General features: G+C 53.0%; 1 protein-coding gene across 1 annotated transcript in view; it reads right to left on the bottom strand.

Moving 5' to 3' along the window:
* The window catches only part of TPCN1 (two pore segment channel 1), a 44,848-nt gene extending 35,520 nt beyond the window's left edge, over positions 1 to 9,328 (bottom strand). The window contains exon 1 of the mRNA XM_010129818.2: positions 8,607 to 9,328. Within this exon, the coding sequence (XP_010128120.1) occupies positions 8,607 to 8,718 (112 nt within the window). The 5' untranslated portion in view covers positions 8,719 to 9,328. The remainder of the gene's footprint in view (positions 1 to 8,606) is intronic.
* Between the last annotated feature and the right edge of the window lie 3,498 nt (positions 9,329 to 12,826).

The raw sequence follows: 12,826 nt of genomic DNA, 5'->3' as shown, positions 1-12,826 counted from the left end.
CTCCATGTTTTGGAGTCTCCCCCTCTGCAAGCTGCCACTTTGCCTCGGTCGCTTCCCCTCCCTACCCCAGCGCCCAAATCCCCCTCGCTGTGTTCTTGTCAGCGTTTACTTATGGTGGTGTAGGAACACTGCATCGGCAAGATGGATTACGCCCCAGCTCCTGCGCCTGGCACCAGGCACAGATCCCCTCCAGCCAGCGTGACAGTGCCGCAGGAAAAAGGGGTCAGACCGTGGAAATACCGTACCAGCCAAAACTTCTGCCCTTAGACTCTTCCTTCGGAGCCCCACGGCTGGAAAAGCCCGAGCTGCAGAGGACGGCATCCCCTCCTTCCTCTCCCCGCCTCTGGTTATACTGGAAATGGCACAGCCAGCTCACCAGTACAGTCCGACCCTGGGGAGTTTTCAGTGCTTCCGCATGCAGGACTGATCACTTCATCTTAATTCTACCGGCATTTCTTCATTTCCTTAACGAAGGGCAGGGACATATTTGTGCATTCTGGTGAAATGCTTTCCCAAGCTGCATTACTTTTGTGCAACAAACTTTCTCAGATCTGTTGAGGACAGTGAAAGGGCTCTCAGAAAACCAGTTCTAGCTGGAATAAGCTACAGATGCTCAGACGTTCCCAGATGACGATACACGCGCACGCGTGCGCTAGGCAGCCGTACGGGAAACGCGAGGCAGCAGCTAAGGTGTTCAGCCCCGTAGGATCAGAGGGTTTAACACGGCTGTGCCAAAAGATGCAGCCTAAATTTTATTCCCCTACATAAGCAGGAAAAGAAAAAGGCTTTTGTTCCGAACGGACACCACCAGATTGTGATTACAAAACCAGCACTGGGTCCACGCTTCAAACCCCCACACTGTGATTCAGATCACAGCGGCATCCTCCTGTCATCCTCAGGAGCTTTCAGCAGCCCTACAGTCCCGCGGTGGATCGACACAAACGCCTTTGCTGCCTCTCCCAGAAGAAAAAAACCAGCCGTACAGGTGCGCGAGCTTCCTGCTGAACTGCCCACTGGAAGCAGGTGGGCGAAATCCTAACGCCGCTCCTGCAGCTCTCCAGAAAGCAAGCCGTCGTCTAAAAATATCAGGCATCTTCTCAATCTGCGAAAAGCAATTACGCTAACGACACGAGGAGAGCCCTGCGAGGTCCAGATCAAAAACCAGGGACATTGGAGGCGAGAGAAAGGCCCATCAAATTCACCACACTTTTTCCCAGCTTAAGGATCAGAAATGGAGCGTTCTGGCTCATAAATTCTACTTCCAGCAAATTCAAGCTTAAATCCCCTGAAGGCAATAAGGAAACGGCAATCAACAACAACTCTAACCACTTCACAGATGCTCCTGTTTAGTTTATACAGCGCTTCTTACAGCATCCAAATGGGTAAAATGGGATTTCAACGCAGGGGGGCTGACGGCAGCAGGCAGGATTCCTCGGTGAAGATACCAAGGGCAAAGGAAGTTCTGAGAAGCATCATATTGGTTATGATGAGTGAACTCAGCGTGCTCAGCCTTTGCTCATTTTAATCTGCCAGTAAGCAAGCTCGGCTAAACTGAACATCCTGCATCTACAGTGCCTAAAAATCCACAGGAATCACAAAAATGAGGGGAAAAACCAAACAAACGGATGCGTTCCCTGGGAAGCCATGAAAAAACTAATCGCTATTTCATTTCCAACTGTCGTTCCGCTTCCCGAGCCAAATGTTCCCAAGTCAGCTGCGGTGGCTGAGGAGTGACCGGTTAGAGCTGGAAAGTTGTCGATTTAAAATTGCAGCTTGAACACTTTCAAACTCCTTAATGTCTTTTATAGTTCTGGGACCACCTGTTCGAAAAGCGGAGCCCTCCAACGCCATAGCCGATGCCCTTACCTCGGCATCTTCCAACCACAGCAACCAGCTTGGGGAGGAAACGCTCAGCCCAGCCCGTTCCTCTGCTCTCGCACTAAAAAGATGCGACCTGTGCATTAGAGAAGAGACGCGAAGGGAACAGGCTGCCTCCCCCAAGCATCAAGGTCATCACTCCCACCTTCACGAAAGGAGCGAGAAGAAGCTTCCAGACTCCTCAGCCCCCTCCGCAGCATCCTCCCTAATTTACAGCGAGCACGCAGGAAAGATGATACCCATCCCTAGTGCTCCGGGAGACGACAAAGGAGAAAGAACCGTTTGACTCCAGGATAATGGAACGCTAACCCAAGTCTTCTTTACCTTGTAGACGCTTTTACTCGCTCAGATTTGAACAGCATGGGGCATGCGAGATGAAATCACTAGGAACTTTTTTTTTTTTTTACTGTGCGAAAGAGTCAACAGTGCAGAGATTCTGTTTGACAAAGCATCCTACTGTGAGACACACAATGTGTGCATTGTGCAAGCCGATCTCCTGCAGGGCTAAGAAAACAAGGCAGGCTTGGAAAAAATACACCCGATAACTGCAGCCCACAATACCCCCTGGTACTTTACTGGGCTCGTGGTTTTTTCTTCTATAGGTACCGCGTTTACGGAGTCACGTTGAGAATGGCTCGATAGAAACGCTTTTGTGAGTTGTGGACAACGCAGTGCTGTTTCTCCTGAATCAAAGGTACCAGCTCGACCCTCTCATTACAGCAAGTAGTTAAGCGCAGCTGAGGTGGTGGGTCCTGCCTCGAAACCAGAATTCTCTGGATAAATGAGATTCCAGAGGACGATGCATTTGGAACTCGACAGCAGAAACACATTTTCCACTAAAATCGTATCGAAAGATAGCCAACATCTAAAGCAGCATTTACCTCCTTCCTTCGAGCTGACAGGGCTCATCACCCAGGGAAACGAGTTGTACTGAAGGAGAAAACAATAATCTCCTTATGTTTTGGGTGTTCATTTCCCTTTCCAAGATTTTCACCCCTCACTCATCTCGGAGGCAGTTTTGCTTCGCTTTGCTTGCTTAAAACATTCATTATAAGTCAGGCCAGGAAAGGATTAGAGAGGCACTGGCAGAAGCTGCAAAATGCAAGGCTGTTAGGTTGGAGAAATGAGACTTTTGGAGGCATAAACAACAATCCAGCACCGAACCGCCACTTGTGCTTCAGAAAAAAAATTCCCCTCTGTATAAATTTTAAGCAAAGAAAAACAAATCACGCGCAGTAATGCAAACCAGCACCTCTTGCTAACAAAGTCATGAAGCCTACCTGCCCGCCCGCTTCCACGGAAGGTGCGATCAGCGCGTTGCAGACGAGGCGCGTTAACCACAGGGACGTTAACTGACCTACCCCAGGTACACGCAGGAGCAGCTTCGACAGCTGAACTAGATTGCTTCCCAAAACGAGATCCCACTCCTGCGCCCTGGCCGCGCTTCACCTCTGAACACGGCAGCAGAAGCACTGCTACTGGAACTAATTAAAGGCAAACTGGTAGAACCAGGAGCCGCGACGCGAGGAAATATCCTGCGTAGCATCCCAGAAAGCCACCAGCTAATGCAAAAGGCTGTTTGAGAGCCTGGGATCTGCCAGGTCCATCGCAAGCGTTTGCTTGTTCCCTCATCCCCTATTTCTTCACATCGATTACCTACAGCATTTCATACCCAGTGCCCGAGTCCAAATAGCCATCTTCAAAATCCCTGCTTTCACACAAGGATCAAAACTGACCGATCCTGAAGGATTTATTAAATCCACTAGACAGCCGACGTTTAAAATGCCTGTTTTCCCTCAAAGGCAGCAAAGCCCGAATGCTTTCACAGCAATGAAAGCAGTTCCTCAAGAAGCACAGCCACCAGGAGTCTGTGTGGCTGCAGCATTTCCCCAAAGGTCGGGTATTTATTCTCTGCCGCTTCCCTCAGCCCATCAGGAAACGCACGCTTGTTTTACACCTGGGAGTCTCTCACGCAGGGACGGCGCCACAGGAAGCGGCAGGAGGAAGGCGGCCACGGAGATGTTGGAAGAGCAGGGACTCATTGAGCAGATGAGCTGAAGCTGCGGGCTACGCAGACAGACTTACCTTCTCTCACTGCTGACACAAACGTGTTCTGGAACCAGATCCAGCACAGAGAGAACTACATCACTTCAGGTTGCGCTGGTTACCGAACACATCAAAATCCAGGTGGCTCACGTGTCTCAAACAAACAGCCTCAACCGCCCCCAATGCTGGGCCATCTCCAAAAGCACATGTCTACCTGTGGATCAGTAAATGATATTTTTCTTTTTTTTTTTTTTTAAAAAAAAAAAAGACAAGTTTGTTGTGTAGAACATCCCTTAGTGCTGTAATTAGACTCTCTGTCCAGAAACATCCCATGAGTTCCCACCAGCCAATTACAAAAAGAACAGCTTTGCTGAAAGCCTCCTCATACATTTCACCGAGGAACTGGGCCGACGTGCAGAAGCAAGGCAAGGGAAGAAGCCTTCCTTCCAGCACGGCACACGCCACGCACCGTTTTACAGGCACGACCAACGGCCTCAGGGGCAGCCACTACTTTCCTTGGCCAGAGTCACGTTCCTCACCAAGCAGTCCCTCCAACTTCACCAACGCTGAAAGGTCATTTTCTGTACACACCTTGGGCCACCTGCTCCTTCACAGCGGTGCACAGGCACAGGGGCACACGCCTCAACAATCCTCCTTCTACCCAAAAGGCCAGGCTGGCTCTAGTTTTCCTGATGATTAACTTGTTGGGCAGCAGAAACCGAGATCGCAAAGGCTGAGCTGCAACCTCATCGTTCAAAGTCACAACTTCTCATTTTCCAACAATCTTTCTAAAAACCATCGCACTTCGCTGTTGCAGTTGCCCCCCCACCTCCCCACGCGTACACAATAATTCATTTTTACCTCAATAGCAGATGCAGTTGCTTTCTTGTAAAAACCCAGAGTTTAAAGATGACTTCTCCCACTTGCCATGAGCCGTTGTGTGGGAGGAACAGACATACAATACCATATTGTTCCCCGTACAACACCTTGAGCTGTACTTTCTGCTCTGAACACACTGAAACTCCACTTGAGGCTACAGCAATTTCCATGCAGGAGGCAAAGGCGGATCTTACATCTGATCTAATACAGGAGAAATCAATGTGCACTCATTTATTGCTTATAGTTCCCATCAGCTCAAGGAGAGACACTGTCCTAGAGCTTCAAGGCTATCCACGCTGCCTTTGTGTACGGAAAACATACCTCACGCTCGGAGATATTTTTGAAAACCCCATCTGAACGCTTCCAGGAGTTCAGGTGAGGGACAGGAAATTGCTGAAACCCAGCTGCTTCTCCCCGTTTTCAATATGCGATTTTGGGAAAGGTCATGCAAGGATCGCATCCCCATTTTCACCTCCTACAGAAATTGAGTTAATATTAGTCATTCACCTCAGACAGGTGCTGGGAAGCTTAATTAGAGTGTGCACAGCGCTCAGATTCTCAGATAAGACGTACGAGGGAAGGGCAGCATCATATTAATTAGCGCGGATTCAAGTGACGAAAGCGTTTCTCTCTGTCTCCTTCAGCTGTTGGAGCTCGAAAGAAAAATCACCCAGCAGCACAGGCCTTCACGTTGCAGTCGTGGAACCATCAGCACCACAGGGGCTACATTCTCCTGGAGGTGGTCTGAATTCCCGTCAGCTTTGCAGGATTCCGGCCTTTCGCTGTGGCTGTAGACGGGGAGCTCGCTGGAAGGCACGTATCCCAGCACAAGCCAAGGAAGGCAGAGTTTTAATATTTCTCCCCTGCAAGTATTTTCTCCCATTAAGCACTTAAGAGCTGTGTGATCAGGGAGATTAATCTTTGCAGCTGGCCATTTTCTTTACGAATGTAATTTTCCACACAGTTTTCTCATTTAGCTTTCTTTTTTTCTAACCCCAAGACATTCACCTACCCAGAAGAGGGCTCTTTTGCAAGGTCTGTGAGGGCATTCACCCCTGCACTTCAGTCCTTTCCTTTTACATCTGCAACCGGCTCGCCTTCAGAAAACTCTCTAATTTGTCTGCGTTTCCAGACAGTGTACGGCTGACGCAATGGGCTCCTTTCCCCTGTTGATTCCTTGAAGCCTGAACACAATCAACATCAAGATCCAAAACCACAAATTCATTTGTCCAAGGATCTGGCTGTAATAAAGCTGCATCATGGATCAAGTTTTTCTTCAAAAGAGCACAAGAAATTCCTTAAAAAACATCAGAGTTGACGTACTGAAACCACACAGATCCACGGCGCTTAGCGAGAGACGGTCGTGAGGCTGGAGTACAGACTACAATTCGGAGATACAGCAGCACAGAACTAGGGTGCAACCGAATTGCCATCAACCTCTGGTGCATGAGTTAGCATACGGGCAGCTACACCCACCTTGTCTTTCCCTCGGCACCACCTGGGAAGAGGATGCTGGGTCCTTCACTGCAAACAGTCCCAGCTGGAACCTGGGGACACGCGTAAATGAAAGCTTTGTGTCTGACCTGCCGCCAAATCCCCGGGAGCCGATGCTCAGGCACAGCAACGAGTGAGCTACTCCTCCAAATTCTGGCTGAACATTCCGTTACGAGAGTTTAGGCATAGGGAAGACAAAACCAGAAGGACACAGCCTGCTGAGCTTCCCCGTCCCCACGCCCTCATCATCACCCTAGCAGGCTCTCCCTCTTCTGAAGAGGCCTTCTCACACACTTCCTTTTTCCCCTTCTCACATACTCTTTTTCCCTGAAAAACACAACCCTCTGAATAAAAACATGAACTCACACGGTTCTGTTCATGTCGTTTCAGCCCCCAGCAGAGAAGCGGAGGCAGAGCAGAGAGGAAACATTTGAACTCACAGCCTCCACGAGACGCAACTTTTCTGCAGTTCACAGTAGATTTTCTTTGCAGGCGAAGAGGAGAGCTGGGCTACACGTTCTGGTTTTTAAACAAGCTTACTTTTGCAAGTGACGGCGTTGGTCTGCTCGCTCACTAATTTAAGCTTCCCGCTTCTCAGAGATAAACGTGCCTTTCAAGTTGCTCATGCCAGCCTTCCTCTCCTCATCTTTCATCCCGCTCGTTCAGCACCCGCTGACTTCAGAAGGCCGCGTATCATTCAGTAGCACTTCCGTAGAATAAGCTCTCTATATTTTTTTTTTCAGCAAATTCAACTGTAACGGTGATTAAAACATATAGCAAAATAACGGTTCTTCAATACACTTCATTCGAAGAATTCCAGGAAATTAATTCTCAAAAATCACACTGCGAGCATTTCAGAAGCACAAAATTGGTCCCTAAACAATTTCCCTGTATTTCAAGGGAAGCAGATTTTGGAATATTTTTAGTTATTAATGCGCTCATTCTCATACTGGTGCTTTAACACAATCGTGTTGGCTCTAACCAAGTGATAAACCCCATACAACTTCTTGGAAGGGGTAAGAGACGGGTGGAAGAAGGAGATGAGAGAAGAGCGATTAAAATTAGTCACAAGAAAGCCTATAAATACACCGGTGGCCAGAGGAAGCCTTCTCTCTTCTATTTAACTGAAAAATAGAGAGCTAAACTTTAAAAGACAAACGTGCAACAGAGCAGATGCGATGCAGCAGCACGTAGGGAAAGTCAACTGGGCAGGTTAGCCAGGGGTGTGTGTTGCAGGGGTGGGAGAGGAGGAGGAGGAGGAGGAATCTTGATGGTCAGAAACTAGTACTGGGTCAGGAAGTCACAGGAGGAGAAAATTAAGGGAACCATTATGATTGCAGGAGAGAAATCAAGTCACAGAGGCAGTATGGAACAGAGGTATAATGCAGAAAAATGGGATGCCAGGCCAGGAAACGCTTAATTGTTACAAATGTTAAGCTTTGGGCAGAAAGGGCTCGAACAGGATCACAGGACCTGTGCGTACACCCGCAGTGTCAGCTGGAAGTCAAAGGGATGCGTTGAACAACACCGCCTGAATGCATTCCGCGAGGAACAACACAAAACAAACTCTCTGAACGTGCTCAGGCACATCGACGGTTCCCGTCTCGCCTGCTGCGGGGAGATGGCTTTAACGAAGCGGCACTGAGGAGAAAGCACTGCTTCTGAGAGATGGTGGCTTTTGTTTTCCCCTCTCCCACCGCTCATAGGCTGGCTCCGTCCCACCTGGGGCTAACAGCAGTGTGAATATTTTTCCCCAAAGTGCTCCAGCTTCTTTGATAAGAATACGATAAAGGTGTTAAAGGGATTTATCAACACACATCGCAAAAATGAGAATGTAAACTAGAAACGGGCAAAACAACAGTGGCAAAAGACAAGATGCTTCACGGCGCTAGGAAAGTACTACATGGCATGACTGCAGCTGCCGCACCTGACGGCTCAGGACAGCGGGACGGCACGGCGGGTCGCTGCCAAGAAAAGCAGTCGCTCTGGGCCAGCGTGCGGGAAGGGAGAGTTGAGATTAAGAACGGCGAGGTCACAGGCCATTACACAGAAACCAGAAAAAAAATGTGTGTTAGAAACGGCATCGCTGGGACCCCTCCGTCCAGCGTCCTCCGCTCTCTCCGCCTAACACGGATGCTGCGAGTAAACAAGCAGCACAATAAGCGACTTCCTGATCTGATTTTCTCAGGCAGCCGCCGGGACGCTGAATGACAGCTCTGAGAGTTTCAGGCCCTGGCAAGCACAAGAAAGAGCAGCGACTGCAAAGAGAAAAAACAAGCGAGGCCATCACAGCGAGAAAGCAATCTTACTTTCGTTAGGCAGCTCCTCCCGATCCAGGTCGTCTAGAGGGGCCGAGGTGCTGCTTCCGCTGTCATCCAGGGTGAGGATGAGGGGAACGTCATCATCCATGCTCACAGCCATCCCGTCCCTTCAGAGGTTCCCGCTCCAGGAACTTTAAATAACGCCTTTTTCAGTTCCACTTGTAAAACGCTTGTGTCAAAAAGTCTCCCCAGAAAGTCTTCCATCAGGGGTGTCTTCCAGACATAAGAGCATGAAGGTATGTGCACCCATCTCTCGAGACCACAGTTCAGAGCAGGGCCCGGTTATTTGCCTTCGGAAAGCGGCGCAGGATACCAGACTCAGCGGCAGTATTTACGCAAAAGCGAAATTCAACAAGTCAGGTGTGGGCTGCCTGTTCCAGTCGGCGCACGGCTCGCAGAACGGCGCGGAAGCAAAAGCAAACGCTCCTTGACCAACTCCCGAGCGCTCCGCACGAGAAGCGGGTGGGTGCGATGCATCCGGAGCCAGCATGCTGCTAAGTGTCGCCGTCACGCATGGCTCTTTCCCGTCCCGTGACAAAACGCTGCGATTTCGGGTGAGGAGGGGAAAGAGGGAGAAAAAGAGGCCGGTTTGGGTCTGCGGACATGAAGTTCCCGTAGGCTTTTTTTTTTTTTCTCCTCGGCTGACGTCGCTGTCACGAAGTCGCGGGTTTCTTTAAAAGGTGGAGGAAAAGAAAAACCGCGCAGGCCCCCCGCTCTGCAGGCCGTGGCGAGGGCAGGGAGAGGTCAGGGCGGACACGGCATCTCCCACAGCGAACGGGCCCGGCCGCGCCGCCGCTCAGCGCGGGCCCCGGGCCGAGCTGCCCCGCACCCCGCAGCGGTGGGGCGGGGGGAAGAACCGGGGGCCTCCGGCGGCGGACACACGGCTGGGCAGCAGGCAGAGCGGCCTAGGAGAGAGGGACACCGACACGGGGCTGTCACCGCGCTGCGGAGGCCCCGGCCCCCTCCCCGGGCTCCCCTCCGGCCCCGCCGCCGCCCCCGGCCCGCGCAAACCGGCCCCTTCGCCCCCCGCCCTCGCCTCTGCGGAGCCCTCGGGCAGCCCCCCCCCCCACCCCCGCCGCCAGCCCCTCATGCTTGCGGCCCACCGGGGACCGCCCCCCCCCGCCGCCGCCACCCGACCCGGCCCCGCCGAACCGGTACCCGCGGCCGCTGCGACCCCGCTCCTCGCCGCCCGGCGCGCGCCGCCCCGCCCCGCCGCTTCTCATTGGCCGCGGCGGCGCGGGCCTCTCCCGGAGAGGCCGAGCCTCCCTCCTTCCCGCCAATCGCGGCGCTTCCTGCCAGCTCCGCCCCGCCCACCGCTGGCCCTCGGCCCCTGCGAGAGGATCAGGATTATTCCCGCCTCCTCCTCCCCCAGCCCGCGCTTGGTCTCGTCATTGGGTAGCGGCGCTGCCTCTCCGGGAAAGCGGGGATGCTGATTGGTCCGACGTGGCGGTGGGCTAGTAACATCACGCCCCAACCACGGGAAGGAGCGGGCTCTCTGGGGGCAGAAGCGCGGGCTGCCATTGGCTGTATCGAGGCCCCGCCCCTGGGGTCAGGGGTGAGCGGAGCGGTCGCTTAGCAACGGCGGGACGCGGGCGGAAGGCCCGGGCCTGCCCCGCGGGGAGACCCCGGCCCGGCACCCCACGCCCCCCGCCTGGCCCGCTGCCCCCGGCCCCGCCTCGGGGAAGGAGCCGTTTCGGTTCCCAGGCCCCGGTCAGGCGTGGGTGGCTGCAGGGAAGAGCCGGGCCCCGAGGAGGGGCAGCCCAGCCCGGGCACAGCAGGTGCTGTGAAGGCCCCAGGGCCCGGTCGGTGAGACACAAGGCTCCCGAGACCCCAGGGTCACAGCCATCTCTGAGCAGGGGAGGATTCTCAAGCTGGATGTGCGCAGCCTGGTGTGTAATGAGGCAGCCCCCTGAGCCAGGTCCCCAGGACAGTCCCTCTGAGCCCCACCCCGAGCGATAAAGCCACCGGCAGTACTCCTGTCAGTGTTACAAGTGGGTAGGCAAGGCCTCTGTCCAGCTGGAGCACCCCCCTTGCTACCACAGCAGAGATATCCAGTCTCAAATTACCAACACCGCTGCAAATCAGCCTTTCCTCTGCCCACTCGATGCTTCACCACGCCCTCCCTTTCTCAGTGGCATTTCTTTCTTTGTGCCAGCCTCCAGGGCTGGACTTACAAGAAGGACAACAGATGAGATATCTCAAAACCAGCTTGCAAGAGACTTCAAGACTTCAAGATCTGCAGACCAAGCGGAAAGCGCTGAAACAGCCCCAACAGGAGCGGCGGGCTTCCCCAAAAAGCGTGCCAAGCTACAGCAGGACACAGCCAGGGACACAATTCTACGCTTGCATTGGAGCACCGAGAGGCAGCACTGGCTTTCAGAAAAGTACTGCAGGAGGAAATTAAACCTGTCGTAGTGCCGTCAGGTCAGGCTGCTGCCTGCTTTGGGTAATTACCTGGCTCCTGCCAGCTCCTGGCAGGACACATGCTGTTTTTTGGTGTGTACCTGTTCCGTCACAACGCTCTGCTGATTCCAGTGGAAAGCAGCCCTGTAGCAGCACAATCACACAACTGCAACCACCGAGCAAGCAGCTTACTCACAGGACTGCCTTTTCTCTCCAGCCACTGACTCAGCTGCGAAACCTCCCGTGCAAAGCGCTGTGCCGGTCTGGAGAGGCCGCAACGCCAGCCTGAACGCAGAGCAGCGAGGCTGCCGCAGAGCAGGCAAGATGTGTTGAGAAACGAGGGAGCTGGTATGGGCGAGGCAGAGCAAATGTGATCCTGCCCGCACGTAAAACCATCTTTTATAGTTGTGTGTAGCACCCAGGGCTGGGCACAGCTAATTTGGGAAGCTAAGCAGTTCCCAGATTGGCTGGTACTTTGCTGAGATACACAAAACAAGGACTCGGGGTTGAGTCAAAGGTGGAGAGCGCGATTTATCACAACGCTGAGCAGACAGAAAACCAAGAAATAAAGCAGCAGCAGCAGGCGGGGTTGATTCAGGCTGTGACTCAGGCCTCTGCATCAACAACTCTCGCCTGAGCTGAGCATCAGTGGCACTGGACAGGGTGCATTTGGAGCTAGGAAACAACTGAACGTTTCCCCATCTCATTTTATTCACACCTGGGCTTTGCTCCACACAAACACCAGCCTCCCACGGGCAGGGCAGCCCACAGCACTAACGGAGCACGCGCTGCTCTTGCGCTGGACCGCACAGCTCTGGTAGAACAAGAGGACAGGGCGGCAGTAAAGCATGAGTGAGAACCGCAGTACAAAATCCAAGCAACCCATTTATATTTTAACCAACATTGTCCTTGTGGTGTTAACAGCGAGGAGGTGCCAGTTCTGAGCTCCTGACGGCCTGGAAGCCCTCAGTGACAACCTGGGCCAGCATGGGACAGGAAAGTGTAGGGCTGATGCAATGGGCTCCTTTCCCCTGTTGATTCCTTGAAGCCTGACCACAGCACTGGGGGTAAACTCGCTACCCCATGCCATACAAGCCCCTGTCAACTTGTTTTTCAGGTAAAATCTCTTTTCTTTCTAAGAGGCTTCGTCTTTCAAGTACTCCAGCACTCCAATACTGCACTTTGTGTCCTGCTTTTGGGTTCAGCAGTTCCCTGCTGCTCAGAATTCGGGGCAGCTACCCCAGTTTGCTGATGATTCGCTCACTGGATCTGACTCATCCACCTGCTGCTAGGGAACAGGGCTCTCGCTTTCCTGTCAATCCTTAACCCTCTTGTCTCCATCTAGCGTCCAAATCACACTTCAGTTTCTCTCCCAGCCCACAGAGAGATCTGCAAACCGTTAAGCCTGCACTGTGTCACTGTGCCGACACCCAAATTAAGCTGAACGGGCTCAGGTTCGCATCAGCACCCCCAACGCCTCCTCTGAGGAGGCCCGAAGCGCTTTCATGTCCCTACTGTTTTCACCCAGGTGGAGAAAAGCAGCTGGACTGCACAACGCAAAGTTTAGATCCCTCCACTGGGACGTGCAGGGAGAACCTGCTGAAGGTCCTCAAGCTCGCAGTAACTGGCATGTGCCGTCTTGCCAGGCTGAGGGAGAGGCACCTCATGCTGTCTGCGCCAAGGAAAAGGCTTGGCCCCAAAGGAGGAACACACTGCGCTTACCTACTGCTCCCGGACCGCGGAGGAGCGCTGAACGCGGCAGGAGAACGAGCAGAACGTGAGAGAGATGGCCACGATCTGTGCTG

Source organism: Chlamydotis macqueenii, chromosome 17, assembly GCF_036417535.1.
Source record: "Chlamydotis macqueenii isolate bChlMac1 chromosome 17, bChlMac1.mat, whole genome shotgun sequence".
Taxonomy (NCBI): Eukaryota; Metazoa; Chordata; class Aves; order Otidiformes; family Otididae; genus Chlamydotis; species Chlamydotis macqueenii.
Note: the sequence above shows the minus strand (reverse complement) of the source record. Positions and strands in the feature narration are given on the sequence as shown.